The following is a 26,163-nucleotide window of genomic DNA, read 5'->3' as shown; positions in this document are numbered from 1 at the left end:
TAACGGAATTAAATAACTTTAGTCTAAAAAAATATTATTTTAGTTTTTTTAAAATTAATTATAAAAGTATTATTATTGTATTTTTAATATAAATTCAAATTTTTAACTTCTCATAAGGGCAAACAAATTTACTTATATAAGGATATTTTAATCCTTTGATTCCTAAAAGATTGCATTTTGGTGTTTTAATTTAATCAAATTCAAAATTTTAATTATTCACATAATCAAACAACTCTAATTCTTAAAGGATATATTAGTATTTTTAAAATTATTTTAAAAGGATTATTTAATGATTTAAAAATTAAGTATAATGATATTTTATATTTTTAAGATCAAATTCAAATTAAACAACAATAATAATTTCAAGACAATTTTCAATTTTTTTTTTTATCGAAAATACTGAGAGTCGAACTGCCAAATTGCCTTGTGTTTTATTGAATAGCATATCAATTATATATACAATACTCTACCTAACAATTAGCTACCTGATTTTCTAATTATGGTAATGCAAGATATTTACAGCTAATAAAACGGGATACACCAAATCAACTAAAAACTGAAAGGAATTTGTTTTCTAATAATTCCTAATATTTAGCCGTGACATATGTGGCTTGATATGCATCAGATTTCATTACCCCCCCTCAAGTTGGGGCATGTAAGTTACTAATGCCCAACTTGTCCAACATTGATGCGAATGAATGGGAGCTCAGAGCTTTAGTCAAGATATCGGCAACCTGAGATTTTGTTGGGACATAGGAGGGAAGGATGAGGCCCTGGATGACAGCATCACGAACAAGATGACAATCAACCTCAATATGCTTAGTACGCTCATGAAAAACAGGGTTCTTAGCAATATGAAGTGCTGCCTGGCTATCGCATGAGAGAGGTATGGGTTGCGTGTGGGAGATCCCGAGACTCAAGAGCAGTTCCTTTAACCATTTGAGTTCACAAGTGGTATTAGCCATGGAGCGATACTCGGCTTCTGCAGAGGACCGTGACACTGTATGCTGTTTCTTTGTTTTCCATGAAATTGGTGAGTTGCCAAGGAGAATAACCCAGCCAGTGAGAGACCGACGAGTAAGAGGGCAACCCGCCCAATCAGAATCACACCAAGCATGCAAGGTAAAATCGTTTTCCCGGCGCAATAAAACACCTTGCCCAGGCCGGCCTTTTAGATAGCGAACAACTCGTAAGGCAGCCTGCCAGTGTTCTTCATGAGGCTGGTGCATGAACTGAGAAAGAATGTGAACACTGTATGAGAGTTCCGGGCGAGTGAAGCACAAATAAATGAGACGACCAACCAAACGACGATACTGGGCTGCATCAGAGAGCAAAGGTCCTTCAGCCAATGCAAGACGATGATTTTCTTCAATAGGTGTAGACACAGGCCGAGAGCCAAGCATGCCAGTCTCCATGATAATATCTAACGCGTATTTGCGTTGGTTAAGAAAAATGCCAGTAGGAGAGCGAGCCACTTCCACCCCTAGAAAGTATTTTAGTTTCCCTAAGTCTTTCATGTGGAAGCATTGATCTAAGTAGTCCTTGAACTGGCGAATAGCAAGAGAATTATTACCAGCCACGATAAGGTCATCAACATAAACGAGCACCACAAGTTGAATATTGTGATGACGAGAGACAAACAGTGAGTGATCGGAGGCACACTGCTGAAACCCGTATTGAAGGAGGGCAACAGAAAGTTTAGAGAACCAGCAGCGCGGAGCTTGGCGGAGTCCGTAGAGGGATTTTTGAAGTTTGCACACCATGCCAGGAGTAGGGACATGAAACCCCGGTGGCAATTTCATATAAACATCCTCCTCAAGATCCCCATGGAGGAAGGCATTGTGAACATCCATTTGATGGAGTTCCCAATCCTTAGCAGCGGCTACAGCTAAAATAGTGCGAATAGTTACCATTTTTGCGACCGGGGCGAAGGTTTCATTATAATCCAGCCCTTCAATTTGATGATTACCAAGAATGACGAGGCGTGCCTTAAACCTTTCAACTTGCCCGTCCGAACGATATTTGATGCGATAAATCCATTTGCACCCCAGAGCCTTCTTCTGCGGTGGTAGATGTGTAAGGTGCCAAGTACCATTGTCCTGAAGAGCTTTAATTTCAACGCTCATGGCTTCTCTCCATCGAGCATCACCTATTGCCTCATGAAAATTTGTGGGTTCACGTTCTTCGCCTATTGCTGCGAGGAAAGTACGGTGTTGCACAGAAAATTTATCGCATGACATATATTGAGATAAGGGATAGAGTGGACCTGAGGAATGTGATGGAGAGGGTGAAGAGATGGACGGGTTTACGATGATGGTGTTGGTGACAAAATCACGCAGCTTGATCGAAGGTTGCTTTACTCGGTGTCCACGACCCAGAGGAAGTTCAGAGGGCGTGGTGGTGTCGGTAGAAAGAGGCACATCATCTGAGACAGTTGGTGAGGGGCTGCTGGTTTCGATGAGGGGTGAAGCTGTCCTTGTTGGGTCTGTATGTGGAGATTCACCTCCCCCAACAACAACAATGGACTCATCATTGGAATTAGTCTGAGGAAGGACCTCCTCGTGATCATCAAGTGTGGACTTATTATTAATGGGCTCTAAAAATTTCTCCTCATGCACTAAAGAAGTGGAAACCAAATTTTCTTGGGCCAAACACGCAAACGGGAACTCGGTTTCTACAAATTTGACATCACGAGATATAAAGAAAATATTTCTTTCCATATCATAAAGTTTCCATCCTTTCTTTCCAAATGGGTATCCCACAAACGTGCATGTACGAGTTCGGCTGGCAAATTTATCACCCTTGGTTTGTTGATTGTGCGCATAACACAATGAGCCAAAAACTCTAAGATGATTATAGTCAGGTGGTTTTCCATGTATCATTTCAAAAGGAGTTTTCCCGTTAAGAACAGATGATGGTGTTAGGTTGATCAAGTGTCCCGTAGATAAAACACATTCTCCCCAGAATCGAATGGGTAAAGATCCTTGAAATCTCAGTGCACGAGCTACATTAAGGATATGTCTATGTTTTCTCTCCACCCTTCCATTTTGTTGGGGTGTCCCAACGCAAGATGTTTGATGAACAATTCCATGCTGCAAAAAATATGGACGCATACAGATGAACTCGGTCCCATTATCACTGCGTACTTCTTTGACTTGTTTATTAAACTGTCTTTCAATAAGAGCAAAGAAATTAATCATCACACTTGACACTTCCCGCTTTTCACACAACAAATAGATCCAAACTGCTCTTGAATAATCATCAACAATTGTTAAAAAATAAGATGCTCCGCAAGAAGAGGGGGTACGATAAGGTCCCCATAAATCACAATGTATTAAATCAAAAGGATGTGTTGCATGAAAATCACTTGATGGAAATTTATCTCGTGTTTGTTTAGATTTTTCACAAACTTCACATAATTTATTATTCTCTTCAGATTTACAACCACCATTCAAATTCGGCAACATTTGTACCACTTTATAGGAAGGATGTCCCATTCACTTGTGCCAAAGATCAATACTACTCTTCTCTTGGGTTTGACATGCTGTGAATTTGCGAACACCACGGTACATGTAGAGCCCATCTCTTTGTTCACCCGCTCCAATCAGCATCCTCGAAATGAGGTCCTGCATAGCACAAAGCTCATGAGTAAATAGTACAGTACAATTTGCATCCTTTGTTAATTGTGATACTGAAATCAAATTGCATCTTAGTTTTGGCACATATAAAACATTGGTCAATTTAAGTCCTCCATCAAGAGTCACTGTTCCCTTTGTATTAGCAAGAACTTCTTCTCCGTTTGGTAGCCCCACCGTGCATCCTTCAATACGCTCTAGACCCCTTAGATCTCTTGAATTCCCTGTCATATGGTTAGAGGCTCCACTATCTATAATCCACACAACATATCCTTCCTTACCAGTCATGCTTTCAGTTCTACTTCCGTTGTTGCCATTTAGCATCTCTAACAGCGTCTGCCATTGTTTTTGGCTAAGTCCAGTCACTGCGCTTCCTCCTATTTCTTCTTCATGGTTACTTGATTTTTCTGTTGTGGCTTGTGCTGTGTTGGCACGTATGACAGCCCCCCTCGCAAGCGTCCTCCCTGCTTATGCGAGGTCTTGGTGTTGCTTCCCTTTTCGTCTCGAGATCGATCTCCCCACCATTCCGGATACCCAATCAGTTGAAAGCACCCCTTGATCTCGTGTCCTGTTCTTCCGCAGTGAGAACATACGAGTGGCTTTATTTCATTTCGGCTTTTGTGCTTGTACCCAGTGTGTACTGCCAGTCCCATTAAGCTTCCTTTGTCTTCCTTGGTTCTGCTGATCATCTTCATTCTCTCTTCCTGTACCAAAGTTGCATACACCCTGTTGAGAGAAGGTAGAGGATCCGTTGCGAGAATATTAGATCGTACTGTGCCATAGCTTACGTCTTCTAACCCCATTAGAAATTGATGCACCTTTTCTTCTTCCCTTCTCTTATCTAATCGTGACCCAATGTCACACTTGCAGCCTCCGCAAGAGCATCTAAGCACTGGTTCATGGTTTGCCAACTCATCCCAAAGAGTCTTCAGTTTTCCATAGTATTCCACCATAGCCAGTCCTTGTTGTTTGCACTCGGCAAGTTCAGCTTTCAATTGTTGAATTCTAGGACCATTCACGATGGAAAATCGCTCCTTGATTTCTTCCCAGAGATCCTTTGCATCTTCAGTGTATGAGATGGTAGAGCGCAGCCGTGGCTCAATCGTATTCATCACCCATGAGACAAGCATGGATTGAACCGTCCACCAATCCTCCATTTCAGATGCCCCTTCTTGTGGCTTCTTGTGAGTTCCATCTAGAAACCCCCACTTTCTCCTAGCACGTAGCGACACCTTCACAGCTCGAGCCCATTCTTCGTAGTTCTCTCCTCGTAATTGCACTTGTGTGATTACGTTTCCAGGATCGTCGCTAACGCTCAGATCATAAGGCGATGGTCCTTTGTTGGATCCATCTTCGTCCTTTTTTGAATCCTCTCTTTTTGGAGGAGTCACACCTACTCCAGCCATTTCAGCGGCGGAGGTTTCTTTTGTGTGATGATTATCAGAGCCAACCTATCTCTGATACCATGCCAAATTGCCTTGTGTTTTATTGAATAGCATATCAATTATATATACAATACTCTACCTAACAATTAGCTACCTGATTTCCTAATTATGGTAATGCAAGATATTTACAGCTAATAAAACGGGATACACCAAATCAACTAAAAACTGAAAGGAATTTGTTTTCTAATAATTCCTAATATTTAGCCGTGACATATGTGGCTTGATATGCATCAGATTTCATTACGAACCCGCAACCTCTTAAGTGAGTATAGAGAAATTATGTTATTTGAGTTATAATTCATTGACAAGGCAACTTTTAAACTTAAGATTTGATTTATGTGTTGAATCATATAATTCATGTATTAAAGTATTTAGCTAAATTCTATTAAAGATATTTAATTAAATTATTCGTATTATCCATGTAAAAATCAATAATATTTACCAACAAAAAAATATTATAATAACACGTTGCTCTTTTAATATCTTATCAATGCAAAAAATAGATCAAATCTTTAATATTTTAGGATCTATAGAAAATACCAATTCGAAACTAAATTTAAAACCATCTTTAATTTTTCTCTTAAGCTATTAAAGAAAATCAAGACTCTGTCTGGTAGGCAGCATAGCATCTTTTGGTTTTCCACTTCCAAGAAAGATTCGAGTGAATTAACCATTCGCTTACTCTTGTAGAACGCTCTCCTCGCTTTTTTGTTATTAGAAATCTTTCTTACTTGAGTAGCCGGATCTTGATAATTCGAATAAACGAACCCATCACTTTTGTTACTTGCCATGGAATCCACCGTTTTTTGGTTGCGAATTACTCCCATTGAAAACCAAGGCATACCACAAGAGTTTTATTTCGGTGATTGTTTCTCCATCATTTTCAATTGCACCCAAGAATTGATCCAAATTACCCAAGGCTCTGATGTTGAATTTTCTTCTACTACAACTACTGAAGCAATCTTGGTTCCCTCAGATATCCTATGTAGTTGTACTCCATTCACAGACCTCAACAGAGAAGACACAATCTTATTGCATGAAATCTTCTCTTCAGTGCCTGCATCCCCTGAGTTATTGGACCAAATTTTACCTGCCATAGGCGAAACTGCAAGAAGGATTCTAAGCCGTGAAGGGTGTGACTCCAACACGCTGGAGATTGTTGTGAACCTTCACGTTGTTACCAGGCGCAACATTGTTCAAGATTCTGATATCTATAATGATGATCTCTGTGAAAACGTTCCTGAACTAGCACAACTCGTGAATCTGTTAGAGAGATCCAAAATTGATGAGCAAGATGATGACGCTGAATGCGCTATTTGCTTGGAGAAGTTTGGCCATGGTAACGAAGATTCAAGTGTAGAAGTTGTTCGCATAAATTGCTCGCATGTTTTTCATGATCGTTGCATGCTCCGCTGGCTCCGATGCTGTGCCGACCATCAGTCGCCGTATTCTTGCCCATTGTGCCGCTGCCTCATATCTCCAACTTCACACGGTGACGATGAATAGGTCTCCTGTGTTCTCAATTATAATCAAACTGAAAGAATTTTTTTAGCGTTTTGTACAGTTTTACACTTGAATTTACGTCCTGCTTATGTAGTATTATTATCCTATTTGTTAGAATGTGAATAACAATTTTTTTTTCAAGAAAAATTCAAATTTTGATGCATAAAACCAAATTCTAAGAAAAAGGTAAAGAAACCTTATTTCTTAGGGCAACTAAATAAGTGCGACAAATTAATTTGAGTTAGTCGAGTTATTAATTTACTGGTTAAGTATGATTATATACACAATAAGATTACATTTTTTATGTATTATTTTTTGAAGTCTAAACTTTAAAGAGATGCATATTCTATTAATAAAATAGAAAAACTTGAACACAATAAAAACTGTTCTCTAGTACGCAATAATATAAATGGTTAGAAGCTCGTCTTTCAAATCTTCAACACATATTATCGAATGGAGGAGTAATAAACTTTCGCTCCATAAACCTCTCAAATTTACTAGAATTGCGAGCTAGCATTTTGTTGAACTAGTAAATTCATTTGATTAATAGAATACCACCTAAATTGGTGGATTTCAATTCTTAAAATTTTAAAGTATATATAAACTTGTTTGATTTGTGTGTTATTAACAAATTTTCATGTTATGCCCTGTTTGAGTTTGATGATAGATAGAAAAAAATTTTTTAGCTTACTTATTTCATTAGTAATACAATAAAAAGTGTTTAAATTTAAACCGATTTAAATTAAATCATTTATTTAAGATTTTTTATTAAAATAAATAAAAAAATTATTTTCCTAAATACACATAAATCAAAACTTTTTTTAAAATGCGCAGCCTCAAATTATGAAAAGCACCCACAAATTAGAAATAGTCTCCATCTCAACGCCGACGCCCACAAAATGGGACATTCTATAGATGACATCCACATAATGGGCATGTCAATGGCAGCACATATGAATTGGGCCATGCCAATTCTAACACACACGAAATGGGATTCCTCGTTTTAATTTAATTTAATTAAAATCGATATTTTAAATAAAAAAATGTTTGTTAAACAATGATCCCGTATTTTAGATATACTCATCAAACAAAATTAATCCTTAAGGAGCCAAAAATTCTATGACAAAGAAATCATCAATCTTTGACAAACGAACTTTTCAAATGATCAAAATGGTGGTTTAACTAACTTAATTAAACTATAGCATATTCGGTGGATCAAATATTACATAATTTATTTAATTAAGTGTGTGGCTGATTACAATCGTTTAGGCAATTGATTCTTTATTTGCTCTCTTATTAGTTCCATTTGTTAGGCAATTGGTTCTTCTCACGTGGTCTCGTTAGAAAATAGTGTTCTTGTATGTGGTGAATAATAATAAAATTATAATTCACAATAATCTTGATAGCAATGCCAAATAAATTGTTGTGTAGTTAGTGTTTGCTGTTTTGTTGTGTATGATATGATAGGTGAAAATAAAAAACAAATGTGAAATGTGTATCATTGTATATTTTGTTGTAATTATTTATTTATTTTTTATTCCTATTAAAACTCTCTCTTCTTTTATTGGGGTCAAGAACTTGCTGTAACTAACTATAAAAATAATAGAAAATTATATAAAAATAAAATCACATGTGAAAAAAATAAAATTAAAACAAAGATTTCATACCACACAATGTTACATACAAATTTAATAATAAAAATATAGTGATAAAATGATAAAAAAATATGTGGAAGAAATATCTGCAATAGGTGGTTTAAATGAAATATTGTTTTAAAATGGTGGTAAATGGTCAATATTTTCAGCAGATAATTACGTGAAAATAGTGGTGGAGGGTCCATACTTTTAGATTATTACAACTTAGTTGCTGCATTTCGTGTTTGGTACTAATGAATTGGGTCCAATTCACGTCTGATCCTCTTGAGTTTGGAAATGGATCATTTCATTTTTTTTTAACATTTGAGATCACACTCTCACCATTAATTTTATAAATGGGATTAAGAATAAATACGAGAGAACAATAAAAAATTAAAAATCACACTTTAAACTCTCAATTGTTTAGAATGAATATTGTTTTACACTTTAATTTACGTCCTGCTTATATAGTATTATTATCCTATTTGTTAGAATGTGAATAATTTTTTTTTTTTCAAGAAAAACTCAAATTTTGATGCATAAAACCAAATCCAAAGAAAAAGGTAAAGAAACCTTATTTCTTAGGGTAACTAAATAAGTGCGACATTAATTTGAGTTAGTCGAGTTATTAATTTACTGGTTAAGTATGATTATATACACAATAAGATGATATTTTTTATGTATAATTTTTTGAGATCTAAACTTTAAAGAGATGCATATTCTATTAACAAAATAGAGACACTTTTCAAGTGTAATACAATAAAAACTGTTCTCTAGTACGTAATAATATAGATTGTTAGAAGCTCGTCTTTCAAATCTTCAACACATGTTATCGAATGGAGGAGTGATGGATTTCAATTCTTAAAATGTTAAAGTATATATAAACTTGTTTGTTTTGTGTGTTATTAACAAATTTTCATGTTATGCCCTATTACTCCATAACTAACACTTGTGTTTGAGTTTGATGATAGATAGAAAAAAATTCTTAGCTTACTTATTTCATTATTAATACAATAGAAAGTGTTTAAATTTAAATCGATTTAAGTTAAACCGTTTATTTAAGGTTTTTTTTATTGAAATAAATATAAAAAAAAATTTATTTCCCTAAATACACATAGATCAAAACCTTTTTTAAAAGAGTTATGCTAGGGAACCAAAAGGGTATTAGCCAAAAACCAGCCAAATACGTTTGGGTAAATTTAAAATTTCTACGAGTTAATATATATAGATGTTTCTTCTGCTACGTATCAGAATGTTTTTTTTTTCATACTAAATAGATGTTCTTTTATATATTTTTCGAATTTTTTTGTATTATAAATGTGAATGTCTCTATTTCTTTAAAATTTTATAATTTTTTTTTAAATTATAACTGAATATTTCTTTTGTTAAATATTAGGATGTTTTTTTTTTCATATTAAATGGATGTTTTTTTATATTTATGTAATTATTTAAAAATTCCTTTTGACTAAGATCAAGTGTGTAATTTGCGGTCAACACCCTTCTCTTCAACTACCCGTTCATCCTTTCAAAACCACATCTGAAACCAAATCCCCACCCCAACCGAGAGTCCCCCTCCTCTGTCCGTCCACCTCCCTTCATCTCTTATACTTCTTCTTTTGTTTAATCCAGCTAAGAAAAAAAAAAAAGAAACGAAAAAAGAAAAATTTAGCATTACTTTTTATTTTCTTTTATTTAAATTTCTGCATCTCTTTCTTGGTTGCTGGCGGTGTCCGGGGGCACACAGTTGCAGTGCTGGCAGCAAGTTCTATAGGCTCTGCGGTAGAAATTTGAAAGAGATGATAACCGGCACCTTGCAGCACATACCCCGTTACAGAGGAGTGAGTTCCAGTGAGGAGGCAGAGAGAACCTGAGAGAGAGAAAGGGATTTGTGTGTGTGATTGTTGGAGGTGAGTAGGTTAATATGAGAGAGAAGAGGAAGGTTTTTATAGTTTTAATTAGGTTTTAATTAAATTTTAAATTTAAAAAATTTAAAATTAATTAATTATTAATATAAATTAATGTGATTTTGTTTAGTTTTTGGCTGGTAACTTTTTGGTTCCATATACTTTTCTTTTTTAAAATGCACAGCTCCAAATTATGAAAAGCACCCACGAATTAGAAATAGCCTCCATCTCAACGCTGACGCCCACAAAATGGGACATTCTATAGATGGCATCCACGGAATGGGCATGTCAATGACAGCACATACGAATTGGGCCATTCCAATTCTGACACACACGAAATGGGATTCCTCGTTTTAATTTAATTTAATTAAAACCGGTATTTTAAATAAAAAAATGTTTGTTAAACAATGATCCCGTATTTTAGATGTACTCATCAAACAAAATTAATTCTTAAGGAGCCAAAAATCCTATGACAAAGAAACTATCAATCTTTGACAAACCAACGTTTCAAATTATCAAAATGGTGGTTTAACTAACTTAATTAAACTATAGCATATTCGGTGTATCAAAGATTACATAATTTAATTAATTAAGTGCGTGGCTGAGATTACAATCGTTTAGGCAATTGATTCTTTATTTGCTCTCTTATTAGTTCCATTTGTTAGGCAATTGGTTCTTCTCACGTGGTATCGTTAGAAAATAGTGTTCTTGTATGTGGTGAATAATAATAAAATTATAATTCACAATAATCTTGATAGCAATGCTAAATAAATTATTGTGTAGTTAGTGTTTACTGTTTTATTGTGTATGATATGGTAGGTGAAAATAAAAAATAAATATAAAATGTGTGTCATTGTATATTTTGTTGCTATTTTTTTATTTATTTTTTATTCCTATTAAAACTTTCTCTTCCTTTATTGGGGTCAAGAACTTACTGTAACTAACTATAAAAATAATAGAAAACTATATAAAAATAAAATTACATGTGAAAAAAATAAAATTAAAATTAAGATTTCATACCACACAATGTGACATACAAATTTAATAATAAAAATATAGTGATAAAATGATAAAAAAAATATGTGGAAGGAATATCTGCAATAGGTGGTTTAAATGGAATATTGTTTTAAAATGATGGTGAATGATCCATATTTTCAGAAGATAATTACGTGAAAATGGTGGTGGAGGGTCCATACTTCTAGATTATTACAACTTAGTTGCTGCATTTCGTGTTTGGTACTAATGAATTGAGTCCAATTCGCGTCTGACGCCCTTGAGTTTGGAAATGGATCCTCTTAATTTTTTTTTAACATTTGAGATCACACTCTCACCATTAGTTTTATAAGTGGGACAAAGAATAAATACGAGAGAGAGCAATGAAGGGTTAAAGATCACACTTTAAACTCTCAATTTTTTTTAACAATGGAAAGTATCCATTCCCATTGAGTTTTTCCTCTGCCTCCATTTTGTGGGTACCACCTCTGTGATAGCCGAATTCGCATTCGCCATACCTGAGAAGCCCATTTCGTGGGCGCTATACACAAGATGGATTTTTGCTACCATTTCCTAGGCGTCAGCGTTGAGTTGGAGGCTATTTCCAATTCGTGGGTGCTTCCCATGATTTGGTGCTGCGCATTTTGGAAAAGGTTTTGATCCATCGGAAAATAATAGTTGTTCGGGGGGTTACCTAGAACCAGATGTGGATTGGGCTTGCTTACGAGACCCAAACGTTCAAAAGAGTGGTCTCCGACTTGTCCTACGTCAGAGAGCCGCCGTCTGAGTTGTGTTTACGAAAAGGTGGGAGGTGGTACCTACAAGACACTCCGATGCCTAAGTCAATAAGAGGTTAAGCAGGTTTTAGCGTATTAGAACTTAGATGTACCTGAGTGTGTCAGAGTATTTATAGGAGCTGAGCCAATAACTACCGTTGAAGTCGTTCCACTTCTGGTGGTGGATAATCGTTCTTTTATCTTATAGTTGTTGGGATCTCTCTTCTAAAAGTGGGTGAGAGATATAAGGAGGCAATTACTTAGTTGGATAAGTGTTAAGCACCTGCTAGTGTTGATCCCGACCTCTTTGTAGAGGTCGGATAGGCGGCAAAGGCCAACCTTCATGTTTGGGCCTTTTAGCTTAATTTAGGTCTAGCTTATGATTTGGGTCAGGGTATGAATAGTGCCCCTACTCGAGTCCGATCTCTTCAATAGGAGTTGGACTTGAGTATTAATAGAGCTCGGGACTGCCTAAGTCGTTATCCTCTTCCCGTGTTGAGGAACCGACGTGATTTCAAGTTGAAAAACCAACGTGATTTCAAATCATCAATCGTTATTTCTTGTCAACAGTCGCGTCCGTTTGGCTTTTTGCATTTACACGTGGGGGCAGTTATATTGGTAACGGCGCGCTCTTTTAATGATTGCGTCATTTTATAATTATGCCCCTAGTATGTTATAAATGCCTTTCGTCTCTTTCTCTTTCTTCTTTTCGAATTTTTCCTTCGTACTTTCTTCCTTGTTCAAAAGATCTTCACGCTTTGGTGCTTGCTGTTTCTGTTCCTTGAATTTTCAGCGTTTTCGGCATCCCCTTCCTTCTTGCTGTCAGTTTTCCTCCAAGAAAGGTTAGTCTTTCGTTACTTTTCACTCTTTATTGGCTTCGTTGTTTTTATTGAGTGTACTGAGTGATGGAGGAAGAGGTTCTGAGTAGGTTTTGGTGGTGCTTTCACTATTTGCTTGTAGGAGACTTTGGAATTTTTGTGTTTTTCTTTTTATAAAAATCGTTTCTTTTGATGCAATTGGTTGCTTTGTATGGAAAATGACTGTCTTGTTTCAAAACCTGCTTTTGATCATTGTTTTTTCTTTGTGTAATGTAGATATATCTTCTTGTATATCTTCTCCCATTTCGGAAAATATCTTCCCGGATTATGGAGGCTCTGTTAAGATGGGTAGATTCTTCCGTCTTGTCTGAACACCCCATCGTCGATAATGTATTTGTAACTGAACTTCGTAAACACCATAGGATCTGCATTTCTGATGTCGATGAGGCAAAGTATGAATTAGTGGCCCCAGACTCAAAGAACCGAGTTTACTATGGGAGAATGAACGATTCTGATTCTCACTTTTTTTTGTACGACTGTCTGTTCACCTGTTTAGGGGTTACTTTTCCCTTTTCTGACTTCGAGATAGAGGTATTATCCCACTGTGGGGTAGCTCCTTCCCAGCTTCATCCCAATGTTTGGGGTTTCCTCAAGATTTACCAGCTTGTCAGCCATGCACTTGATTTTTCGATCTCTTTAAAGACCTTTTTCTATCTGTTTTATTTAGCCTTTTAGTGCTAAAAATAAGCAACAGTGGGTTTCCTTCCGAGCTATACAAGGCCGGAAAGTTTTTTTCATTTTTGATAAGTCTTTCCATGACTTCAAAAATTTCTTCTTTAAAGTTTAAGCTGTAAAAGATCATCATCCCTTTTTTCTAAATGAAAATAATGATTCCCGATTTCTTCTATATTGAGTCGAGACTTCCCCCGTAGAGAAATATGGCTTGGTAGATTTGGACGAGGTAGAGGAGGTTGTGGTAGAGTTTTTTCGAAAGGCTTGGGGACGGGCTCCAAACCTGGACACCAAGAAATTTCTTCTTGGATCTCTGGGCTATGTCAGGACCGAGCTAGGTAGTTTTTGTGTTTGATTTTGTAGGTGACTTTTCTTACTTCCGACTTGTGCACTATTCATTTTTACTTCCTTTTTTCAGAAAAAATGAAGAGTGGGTCGAGAGCTGATTATCAAAAGGTGCAGGAAGTCAAGAGGAATGCTCGTGCCCGAGCTGCTGCACAAGAGGTCGGAACCTCTGCCACTCCTCCTCGGCTTCAAAGCTTGGGTTTGTGGACTTCCTCCCAGCCAATTTTGGTAAATCCAATTCCTACTTCTCTTCTTCCTCCTCTTGCCCCTGTCCCCACAGTCCTTTCTTTCTCGGAACCAGAGAAGAAGAAACCCAAGATCTCGGAAGCTGGTGCTTCTAACATCAGGGACATCAGCTTTGGTGGAGTAAAATTTTCTAGGAAGCACATCCTTCCACATAGCCAAATTGCTATGGATGATGCTGCTATCCGTAACCATCTTCAAATTTTAATCCGAGGAGGAATTCGGACTCCAGGGTCTGTACCTCTCTTCTTGATATTATTAGAAAAAAACCCCTTTGAGTGCGACCCAGCACTCTTTGGAAAATCTCCAGGGACGAATTGCTATGTATCAAGAAGATGAGAAGAGGCTGCAGGAGGAGAATGCTAGGCTAAAGGAAGAACTCTTCCAAGCCTAGGAAAGAAAAAAACAGTTAATGGGTTCTTGTGCCATGACTGAGGGTTTGAAGGAGAAGGCTGAGCAGAATTACGTACGTATATTTTCGGCCAATCTTGACTTGAAAAGGGAGGTGGAGCAGCTTCGGGAGGGTTACCAGGACTTGGAGGACTCCATTGTCGAGGGTACTGAAGATGTGTTCAGGGTGTTGAAACAATAAGTCGGAGTTATTGCTCCCGACCTGGACTTATCACCTCTTCATCCCGACAAGGTTGTCATTAATGGAGTGATAGTTTTTCCTCCTCATCTTGAGACTGACTCCAAGCTGAAGACTGCGGGGCAGCGCATAATCGAATTCCCTCCTCGACAGATCGGTCCAACCGAGGGGTCACAGCCGAGCTCTTCAGCCCCTCCCGATGTGGACCTGACTTCTGGTGCCGAAGAGATTCCTCCTACCCCTCCGACTTCTATAGTTGAACTAGCCTCCTCTCCTGCTGATGACTCCAACCCTTTTATTGGCCCTATGTGATATTTTTATTAAGGCCCAGCTTGTGGGACCTTTTGATGAACAATTTCTTTTATGTTTTGTATATTTTGTGGATGGCTGCTGACATTTGATCCTTTTGAATAGGATCTTTAAACAACAATTTTCATTTTTTGGTCCTTTTTGGATAGGACTTTTAACGAAGTAGTCGCTTGTGATGATGTTTATTATTCTATTTGTTGAAGGATTGTTATTTTATAAAGTCTTCTGTAAAAAACTCTTTACTGTTTTTGAGTTTCGCAAAAGTTTGAAAAACTTTTAAAAAACTTTAAAAAAAGAGTAAGTTACCTCATGTGATATGTTTAATAATTATTAGATGAAATGAATTATGTCATCGTAGTAAATATTAACTTTTAATTTAAATTAAATTTTAATAACTAATTAAACTAATTAAATATAGTAAAAAAATTTTGGATAAATTATAAGAGTTACAAAAAAATTATTTTATAATTTTTAAAATTTTTTTTAAAACTAAGTATATATTAATTAGATCTAACGATACAAAAGAAATTTGAAAACTAAAAAAACAAATGAAAAAAAAATAAAACATCAAATCACAAATTTAAAATTAAAAAGTAAAAAAGATGTTAATTGAGTAAGGGTGAATTTTATAATTGTTAATGGAGTTGATATGATATAAGAATTGTGTGATTTTATAGGGTATAAAATTCAAGTGGTTTTACTATAAAAAAAATTAGTTTAGTTGTCAAAAATCAAATTAAATTAAGAGTTAATATTAATCATCTTGATAATATAATTAATTTCATTTTATAACTATTAGATTTATCATAAAGAATAATATACTTTTTATTTGAGAAAAAGTAAGATAGAATTAACCTTTTTTTTATCTGCTAATATTTTTTGTTTTAGAGTTATATAGTATCTCTTTAAATTATTTTTTAACAATTAAATATTATTGCTTATAGAGACTATTTTAGTTAAAGTTTTTACGCCTTATATTTGTTCACATTGATACGGTATTTGTTTATTTGAAACTGTATTTGAGTCTTTTTAATTTTAGCATAATATCGTAAATGGTATATGTCACAAAAATTTAACAAAATTTTGTATATAATTAAGGGTCTAATAAAACTCTTTTTTTAGTATTGGTGTTTTAAGGGTGAACTTATTTTTCTTAAATGGTGTTACATTTGTGAGCTTATGTTGCTTGCAAATATTTGCGAAGTGAAATTTTGGCTTTTGTGTCGTGTTTTCATTCAGAAAAAAGGATACTCTCAACTCTGTAGTGATGATAAACACAAGAATGAGATAAAATCTTCTAACGACCAACGACCAATGCAAGTCCATTCTTTTTTGTTAGAATTTTCATGCATTATTTCCTGTTCTTTGTTTTGTTCTTCAATATTTTTCCTCTAATATGCCGTTTCTCAAAATAGAGAAAGCACACTAAATTTTAATTTAGGGATTCAGAACTGAATGGCATGTTTTAAAATTGAATTTATATTTTAAATTAAAAAAAGTAAATCTATTTAGATATATTTATTTGAATTTTATTTTAAATTAATGTAATAAAAAATTGACTAAAAAAATATTTTAAAAATACCTAATTAAACTGAATTAATAATTGGCATAAAAAATTAGGTCTATTTTATTAAGCAGTAAGTGTAATAATATAAAAAATTAATTTCACGTTAAAAACAAAAAACAAAAAAAATGAGAAATTTATAAGAGAGATATATTAATTTGATGTCTTAAAATTTTGAATTGAATATTACATCTTCTAATCTTATATCTTTTTACTGGATAATTTTTCGAAATCAACCTTAAAAAAGAAGAATTGTGCTAACATGAATTAAATATGATTTTAGATAAAATGGGATAAGATATTGTTATTGTTGATGAATTAATTGGCATCACGAGTGATATGATTTTTAAATCTTGTGTACAATTTAGCTAAAATATTTGACTTTCACAAATCTTTATATAGATAAAGTTTAAAAGACTAGCATTTTTATTAAAATTTGGTCAATACTTAATTGTCAAAAAATAAATAAATAATTTTATACTATTAGATATAATTTTACACTATTAAAAATATTTATAATGATTAATTAATGATTACAAATCACAAAATTTGCTGACCTCCTAACACTTCTCTCCTTATATATTTCTACTAGGGGTAATCTAATTTTAAGGAAATGGATCCTCTCAATTGTTAAAAAAATTGAGAGTATAAAGTATGATCTTTAATCCTCCATTATTCTTTTTTTTATATTTATTTTTTATTCCACTTATAAAATTAATGATGAGAAATTACACTTTACTCTTTCAATTGTTAAAAAAATGAAAAGGATACATTCTCTAATTTTAAAGAATGGGAAATGAAAGCTGATGAGTTAAACTTTAGTAAGAGAAAAAAAAATTTTATCTATATCTTAAATTAGATATTAATCCATAATTCTGCAGTTCCTTATTACATTTGCTTTATTAAGTTTTTCTATGTAAATTTTCAAAAGCTTTTTAAGCTAATGCTTCAATTTATTGAATGTGAAGGCTGTTGGTTGCCGCAATAGTTGGTTTTGGTGAGGTTGGATTTTTATGTTTAGTTGTCCAGAGAGTAAGCAAATTTTTTATTTTAAGAAATAAAATAATTATAATAATTATTAAAATAAATAATTTAAAAAATATTTATCAAAATAAATATTTTTTATATATCTTGTTTATAGTATAAATGGGATAATTTTTTATGTATTTCGTTTACACTGTAAACGAAATATATAAAAAATTATTTCATTTACAGTGTAAACGAGATATGAGAAGGATATTTATTTCGATAAATATTTTTTAAATAATTTATTTCAGTAATTATTATAATTATTTTATTTATTAAAATAAAAAATCCGAGAGTAAGCACGTAATAATAAGTAATAACCAAAGTCAGTTATTTCAGTTTGTACAGAATTCAGCAGTTAGTTAGAGATTTGTCACGTGAATTTATTTGCGAATAAGTAGTTAAGTTTCATTCTATTCGTCAGGTAACATTTCACCTCTATATATCATGATTTTCACACAAAGGCCAAGTAGAAAATAATTTTTCTTGTTAACACATAGGAGTGGTAAAACGGACAGAATTTATCATATCGAATTGCTAGAAAAAAGAGTCAGATTAAGATTTTAGATATATCAATTTTTAAAAATTTGTCTAACTCCCACTGCCAAATTTACTGACTTTGGCGGAATAAGATTTTATGATTTGTAGTCATCAATTAGTCATTATTAATGTTTTTAATAGTGTAAAATTATATAAAATTACTCACTTTTTTTTTTTACTAATTAAATACCGATCAAATTTTAATAAAAATGATGACTCCAGACTTTCTCATAAGAAAAGTTAGGACTTCAGCGCCTCAAGCCTCAAGCCTCACCCACACGGCCACACTCACTCTCTCATACTCTCTATTCTCACTTCTCTCAGTCACTCTCGTTGTCGCTCTCAACTCGGAGCTCTCCTCATTTCTCATTGCCACACGCATCAAGTCGCCCCTATCTCTCTCGGTGTTTGTCTCCATCTAGCATGCCGTTTCCGATCGTCCAAGCTCTCCTGTTATTGTCATCGATTGCGCTAAGGTCGGTTCTAGATCGTTCTAGATATCAGCCTCTCTTTGCCTCCTTGCTTCTATTCTTTTGCTGCCCAGTTTCGATGTGTCCAAGTTTTTGCTCCATCTTCGACGGCCAAATACCAACATCAGTACTTCAGTAAGCAGATCCTTCATCAGTGTCGGCGTTCGCAACTCAGCGTCTTCCTTCAGCATCGATGCTTTTTTTTATTAGATCTCCTGCATCAGTTTTGGTGTCCTTCAACAACTTTAATTTTATTTAGATATAAGGTTTTTCAACTCTGACGTCCTTCAATATTTGTTAAATTTTTGTTTAAATTTCTATTGGTCTTTTAAAATAGATTAAAGTATCGTTTTTGTCCTTAACGTTTGGGGTAAATCTTATTTGTATCCCTAACGTTTAAATCGTCCTATTTGTATCCCTAACGTTTGTAAAAGTGATTCAATGTTATCCTGTCATCAATTACACATCATGAGCACTTTAGTTTGAGTTTTAAAAATCTCTTCTTGAAGTTAGAATACAAATATCTGAGATAGAATTAATGATCTACTCCAAAAAATAGTTCATCAAATGTTGAAACTAATTCCTACAACATTTACATAATTCACTTTTCTAAGGACATAATTGAATCAAAACACAAATAGTGGGTATAATATTAAAATCGAACACATCCAAGTAGAACCTAATTGAGAATGAATACATCCAAGTGAGAATAATTGAAAAATATAATCTGATTTGTTAGTATAATTGATAGTAGGATAACATTGAATCACTTTTATAAACGTTAAGGATACAAATAGGACGATTTAAACGTTAGGGATACAAATAGGACTTACCCCAAACGTTGGGGACAAAAATAATACTTTACTCTTTAAAATATTATGTCAAAGATTTTAAGCATGTATAAAATCTGGTATGATATAAACTTGTGATTGTAAATTATGATTTTCTTTTTGTTGTAATATACTGTGACTTTGAAAAAATAAAATTTGATATTAAAAAAATCTTTATAAAGATATTCTTTCATACTGTGAATTAATCGTTTTAATATTTTATATTTATAATTTTTTTAAAAAGGCTGCCCGACCCACTAATCCGCCAGTCCAACATTTGACAGGATGGAGTAGTAATTTCAACCTATATTATTTTGACAAAATGGGATGGACTGAACCCGTTTTACTATCTGTGAATTATTAACCATACCATCAAGACATCAATAGATATAAAACCAAAAATCAAACATATTATTATACATTAAAAAAATATTCTATAGCTAAAATTTTATTTAGGCATGTTAAGTGCCATTAAGAGGACACAACAAATATTTTATAACAAAAAAATTAACCATGGTATATGTATACAAAAAAATAGTTATTGAAAAATACATGTTAAAAGTAAAATATACAAAAATAAAAATATATTGAGTAATATATATAGAGAAATACTAGAGGATCAGTAAAATTTATTATTTAATTAATAGTTAGTTATTAATGTTTAAAAATATGAGCTAAAGTATGTTATTAGATTATTAAAATAAAAAAATATGGTTGATAACTAAAAATATTAACAAAAAATAATAAACCCTGATCAACATTTCTCGTATATATAATATACATATTGACTAATTTAATAACAAATTTTTGTATCCTGAAGTGTTTCATATTTCTAAAGGGCTGGGCTACACATACAAGCTTACAAGCTTACAAGTTGGCCCAGCCCAAATAGAAGCCACGCGCATAAAGAGAGACAACATGGCGCGTCAAAATCACGCGCTCAACACTACAACCGTTATGTATGGAAAACTCTTCCACTTCTTCCACTTCTTCCACTTCTCAAAGCGCTTCGAAAACAAGGAAACCCTTCCATTTTCGAGCAAAAATCAAAGTTCAAAACATACAAATCGTTCTTCGAAACCTCCATCAAAACACGATCAAACTCTCCGTGAAAAATCTGAAGCAAAGCAACAATACTCAACGTAAGTTCGTTAAGATTCCTGTATATTTTACTTTTCTTCTACGTCGTTCTTCTAGGGTTTACTTCTTGCTTCTTTGTTACACTGTTCTAAGTTCTACGTCGTTCTTCTAAGTTCTACGTCGTTCTACGTTCTTGTTCTAAGTTCTCCTGCTATTGTTGTTGATTTTTGGGGGTTTATTCCGTAGATTGGGGGTGTATACTGCTTGAACTTGTAATGTGGCTTGATATTGAAGCATGTTTGACTGATATCTGACTGATATATATGGATACTGTATCTGAATAATATCTATGGGAGTATCTCACTGTTATCAATGGGTGTATCTGATTCTTACATATGGGTGTATCTTACTGTTATCAATCGGTGTATCTGACTCATATATGCGTGTATCTTACTGAGATCTCAATTAATTTGATATTGAAGCATGTTTGAGTGATACTTGACTGATATAAATGGATTTATCTGAATCATATCTATGGGTGTATCTCACTGTTATCAATGAGTGTATCTGAATCATATCTATGGGTGTATCTTACTGTTATCAATGGGTGTATCTGACTCATATATATGAGTGTATCGTACTGATGTCTTTGGGTGTATTTTATGTTTCAGAGAAAATGGCAGCAAAAAACAAAACAAAAGACCTTAAGTGTGCCACACATCTCCTGAGTGATAAGTTCAGAAACATGACTGAGGAGAAGAAGGCAATTGCGAGGGATCTTGGATTCGGTGGGTTGATGCACATCCCACCACTTAGGGTGGATCACCAACTCTTAAGGGAACTGACAAACAACTTCAAACTTGGGGAGAACAGACTGAAGACAGGATATGGTTCTTTCCAAATAACACCAAAAACAATAGGTGATGCGCTTGGCATCAATGCAACAGGTAACTAGCTCAAAATTATAGGTGTATATTAAGTTGATGCTTGGGTGTATTTAAGGTTGATGCTTGAGTGTATTTGAACCGACTTTGATACTTTGTTGTTTTCCTTTTTGTAGGAAATCTGTTTCCTGAGAAAGTTGAGTATAAGAAACTCTCTGATGATGACAAAATAATTTTTAGAAGATTCCAGGGTAAGACCCTCAAAAGTCTTATCGATGAAATGATGGAAATCGGCGTTGGCAACGAAGAGGAACGCCTGATGTTCAAGAGGATATTCATCCTCTACATACAGATGGCGTTCCTTTTGCCAACGACGATAAACAAAATATCACCCGTGCACCTGGCCCCAATTTTTAACATGGACGGCATATCGGAGAGAAACTGGGGGGGCATGTTTTGACCTTCTTGATCAAGGGCATCACAGACTACCAGGAGAAGAAGAAGAAGGCAATTGATGGCTGCCTCTTTGCCCTGATGATAATATACTTTCATCTTTCTGAAAACAAAGGCAAGAAGAGGGCTGAAAGACCACCAAAGCCTTGGATTGCCAACTGGACTAAGGAGCAGTTGGTGGAAAGAATGACTGCAGAAAGAGAGGAAATTTTGGTAAGTAAACATAATATGTTGCTTGTATTTTATTTACCTGAATGCTGCTAGCTAAAATATCTAATGTTTCAGGGGATTGTGAAGATGGCGGAGACAAGAGCAAGAGAAAAAATGAAAAAAAAAAAGAGAAAAAAGAAAAAAAACAAGAAATCAAAAAAACAAAAAAAAGGAAGGCGAGTCCAACATCGTCTTCAGAGACAGAAACAGCTACTGACATTGACACTTCTACCTCTGAGTCTGAGACTCAAGAAGACTCAGAGGATTCAGGAAGAAAACACCCCAGCAAAAAGGGGAAAAAGTAAGTACCATACTTGGGTGTAATTTCTTTTTCAAGTTGGGTGTATTTTGTTGATCACGTTGGGTGTGTGTAGTTTATTAAGCTGGGTGTGTTCGTTTGCTGCGTTGGATGTATATTGTATATTCAGTTGGGTGTATGTTGTGAATTCATTTGGGTGTATTTTTAGTATGTTCTAAATAATGATTGTTTGCCTTCCAGAGTCGACTCCAGAAAAAGAAAGCAGAGGCAAGAGGAGTCAGATTCTGATTCAGAATCTGAATCTGAACCAAGTGATGAGTAATGTTCTGAAATTATTACTCCTTTCTTTTGGCTTCATTATAAAGATTTCGTGTATTAACTGAAGTATCTATTATTAACTTATAGGAGCGAAGAATCATCACTTGCAGAGAAGGAGAAGGAGAAGAAAAAAACAAAAACAACACCAAAAAAGTAAGCACTTCTTTGCATATAATTAGATTAGACGACTATTCTGTGATAAAATTAATTTCTTATTTCTGATTGGTACTCTTTTTTTTCCACCCAGAACACAACCAAAAAAGAAAAAAGTTGTTGTGGAGGAATCACCTCCTAAAGAAGATCAATACTTTGACCGGTACAGTACCTCGTAAGCTATATTACCGTCTATCATCGTAATTATTTTTGTTAACGTCTTCTTTTATGAATGTAGTGAGACATATGAAATATCAAGTGACGAACTAGATGAATGGCTAGGGCAAAATGTTGATAAATCTGCTGCAGAGGGGTATGTCTTGTTGGGCTGTCTATTTCATATTCTGGTGTGTTTTGTATGCTAATAATTGTTTCTTGTTTTCCAGGGAGAACCAAGCTGACCTGCGATCGACAGAAGGTCGCTATGTGTCGTCTGAAACGTAAGAAGCTTTATTATCTAATAAAATCTTGTTATCATAATTTGGGTGTATTTTGTGGAACCATTTCGGTGTATTGTGTTGATCAAGTTGGGTGTATGTTGTTTATTAAGTTGGGATATTTCGTTTGTTGTGTTGGGTGTATATTGTCCATTCGGTTGGTTGTATCTTGTGCATTCATTTGAGTGTATTTTATACCTGTATCTTATTTTGTCTGAATAACATGAGATCTGTTTTAGAATCCCAGCTATGAACTTGGGAAGTGATGCTCCTTCCTCTCAAGGGCGCACAGAATAGAGTAGTGTAAACCAGCCGTCACAGAGCATGTAATTTCTCTTTCAAATAACCGTTACTTTTGTTCTTCTATTACCCTTCTACTTCTAATTCTGTATATATTTTTTTTAGAAAAAAAGCCCTTTATTATTTTATTCAAGAAAAAAAAAGGCAGGAAAAAAAAGCAAAAACTGCAAGTATGTAAGTTCTCAAAAAAACAAAGCCTGTCTTCTTTTTGAATTGTTCGGGTGTATTTCTTGAATTTCTTTGGGTGTATTTTAGGTTGAGTCCGTCTGATTCGAATATGATGGTTGTGAGGGAACAGACACCGTCGGAAGCGCTTGCAGTGTGAGTTTTCCAATAATATTTCAACCTTATAACCTTATTATTTTCAAAGGCATTGTTAACCTTTCACTTTTCTTCTTGTTTAGAGTCCCGATTCAGGTTTTTGTGCCGGCATCCCAAACAACCACTGAGACAGATTTTGAACCAACCCCTATGCTACAGATTGAAGGGACTACAGAAACGTAAGAAATAGTATTGAGTGTATGTTTGTTTAGAGTTTGGGTGTATATTAGCTAACAGTTTGGGTGTATATTGTTCCTGATTAGTTTTTTTTACGCCGTGATTAATTTTTTGTAACTGTGCAGTAGTCCTGAAACCCCCAAACAACTTCAAGAGACCACACCCACGGTTCCCCCAGCTCCAACTAAAATGTAAGTTCATCAGACTAAAATCAATCTTTTCTTATCATCCGTATATTCTTATTCTTATTCTTATTCTTATACATGATGACGCAGTCATCCAGACGCTGCTGCCCTGTTAATGATGGCACGGACAGCATCCTATGTTCCTAAAATAGATCCAGGGGTGCCATCATTCAGCCTTGGATTGACTGATTCGAGCCAGGAGGGGGCATCAACGCAGGAGACAGAAAGGGCAAAATCTCCTGAATCTGCAAATTTGATAGAAGAATTGGACAATTTGATCCAAAAAATAGCAAGCAGTGTGGCGAAGGGAAACAACAAAAGTCCACAAATTGAGAGGGGGACTGGGGGAGAATGTTCTGGAAAGTTTCGAACTCCTGGGGGATTATATCAGATTACGGATGATATGAAACAAAAGTGCTACATCTGGGGGACGAGACTGAAGGAAGATGCAGATGGCAATACTAACGAGTATGAGGAGATGTGCACTCTGATTGGCCAAGGAGAATACATTTTGATGAGAATGCACCTTGTATCCCTCCAGGCAAAAAGTGATATAGAATCTCAGGTAATATTAAAACAACATTAATGTTTTTACACCAAAGTCAATTGCAATGCTTATTAATGTAAAATTGATTTTGGCATATATTTCTAGATTGTATCTGCCATCTGCCTCATCCTCAACCAGAAAAATGAAAAGAGGTTTCAAGAACAAATATACTGTCTCCCCCCCGATATTGTGGTAAGTGTTACTTCTACGAACTTTGGGTGTATTTTCTATATTGATTTGGCTGTATTTTTTACGTTCCATTGGGTGTAAGTTTAGTATTTCATTTCTTGTTTCGCAATTCTTGCAGTGCATGGCGCTTTCGGATCACCCAAAGGGGGAATTCATATCACCGAAAACGAAAAGGGAATTCAAGGTGGAAGCCTACCCGAGTTTCATTCCCTTCATAGATAAAAAAAAATTAACTTTGCATCGATATGTAAGTTTTCGTTTGCTAAATTTGTTAGTACGCTTATTTACTTATATGCCAAATAAAATAACACACTGTTGAAATGTGGGAATCCTTCAGATTTTTGCTCCTGTTTGCCACTCGGGGCATTGGTGGTTATGGCTCATAAATACAAGAAAGCGGAAATGTCATATACTTGACCCGCTACACAAAAGAGCTCCAAGCGATGAGAGAAAGGACATTAATAAATTCACTGTAAGTTGCCTCTGTCATGTTTACTTTAATATTTAGGTCTATTTCGTTAGTTGTGTTGGGTGTATATTGTCCATTCAGTTGGGTGTATCTTGTGCATTTATTCGGGTGTATTACTGATTTGTTTTTTATTTAAGGGATATGTATTTTCAAGATTGATAACATATGCCGGCGGGAAACCTCTGCAGAAAGGGGAGAACGAGAAAAAAATTAAATCATCATATGTTAAAATATCAGGCCAAAAAATAAGGTATAAATTTGTGAGTCTGAACATTAAACTTTCATAAATGAGATTTGTAATTTATTTTCTTCGTTTTCAGCTATGACTGCGCTATCTATGTTATGAAGTGGATGGAGTTAATTGAGCCGGAAAACATCAAAAAGGGGAAGTATGAATGGGATAATTGGCCACAGGTAACTGTCTTTAGAACTATATAAATCTGTATTACTTTACTGAATTAATATTGCTGTTTAAACAGAATATACTTTTTAATTGTAGGAGGAGGTGGACCACTATAGAGTGGAGTATGCTTCCCGGATACTATTCAGTGAGATGAATAGAGAAAGAGATCGGACAATTAGGGAGAGTAGTGCTATAAGGCTGTCGAAGCCATCCTCTGTATTATTGAGTCCGTTTTGTCAGATTAATTCTGCTGATATAGAAACTGCGTAATCCAACTGCTGGGTAGTTTGTAAATTGAACAAATGATGTAAATATTTGCCATTTATCAACAAGTTCTATTCCATGTATATTTTTTCCCATAGTTAAACTATCTGTGCTGGTAAACTGTCTGTGATGTATTCAAAAGCTGTATTACAGATGGT

General features: G+C 34.6%; 1 protein-coding gene across 1 annotated transcript; it reads right to left on the bottom strand.

Moving 5' to 3' along the window:
• Positions 1-4,012: 4,012 nt before the first annotated feature.
• Positions 4,013-5,041, bottom strand: LOC140180487 (uncharacterized). Its single transcript, XM_072221687.1, has one exon. It carries the CDS (start codon positions 5,039-5,041, stop codon positions 4,013-4,015), a length of 1,029 nt encoding a protein of 342 aa, XP_072077788.1.
• Positions 5,042-26,163: the final 21,122 nt, after the last annotated feature.

The sequence above is a fragment of the Arachis hypogaea genome, chromosome 17 (genome assembly GCF_003086295.3).
Source record: "Arachis hypogaea cultivar Tifrunner chromosome 17, arahy.Tifrunner.gnm2.J5K5, whole genome shotgun sequence".
NCBI lineage: Eukaryota > Viridiplantae > Streptophyta > Magnoliopsida > Fabales > Fabaceae > Arachis > Arachis hypogaea.
The sequence above is the reverse complement of the archived record's forward strand: the minus strand, read 5'-3'. Positions and strand labels throughout refer to the sequence as shown.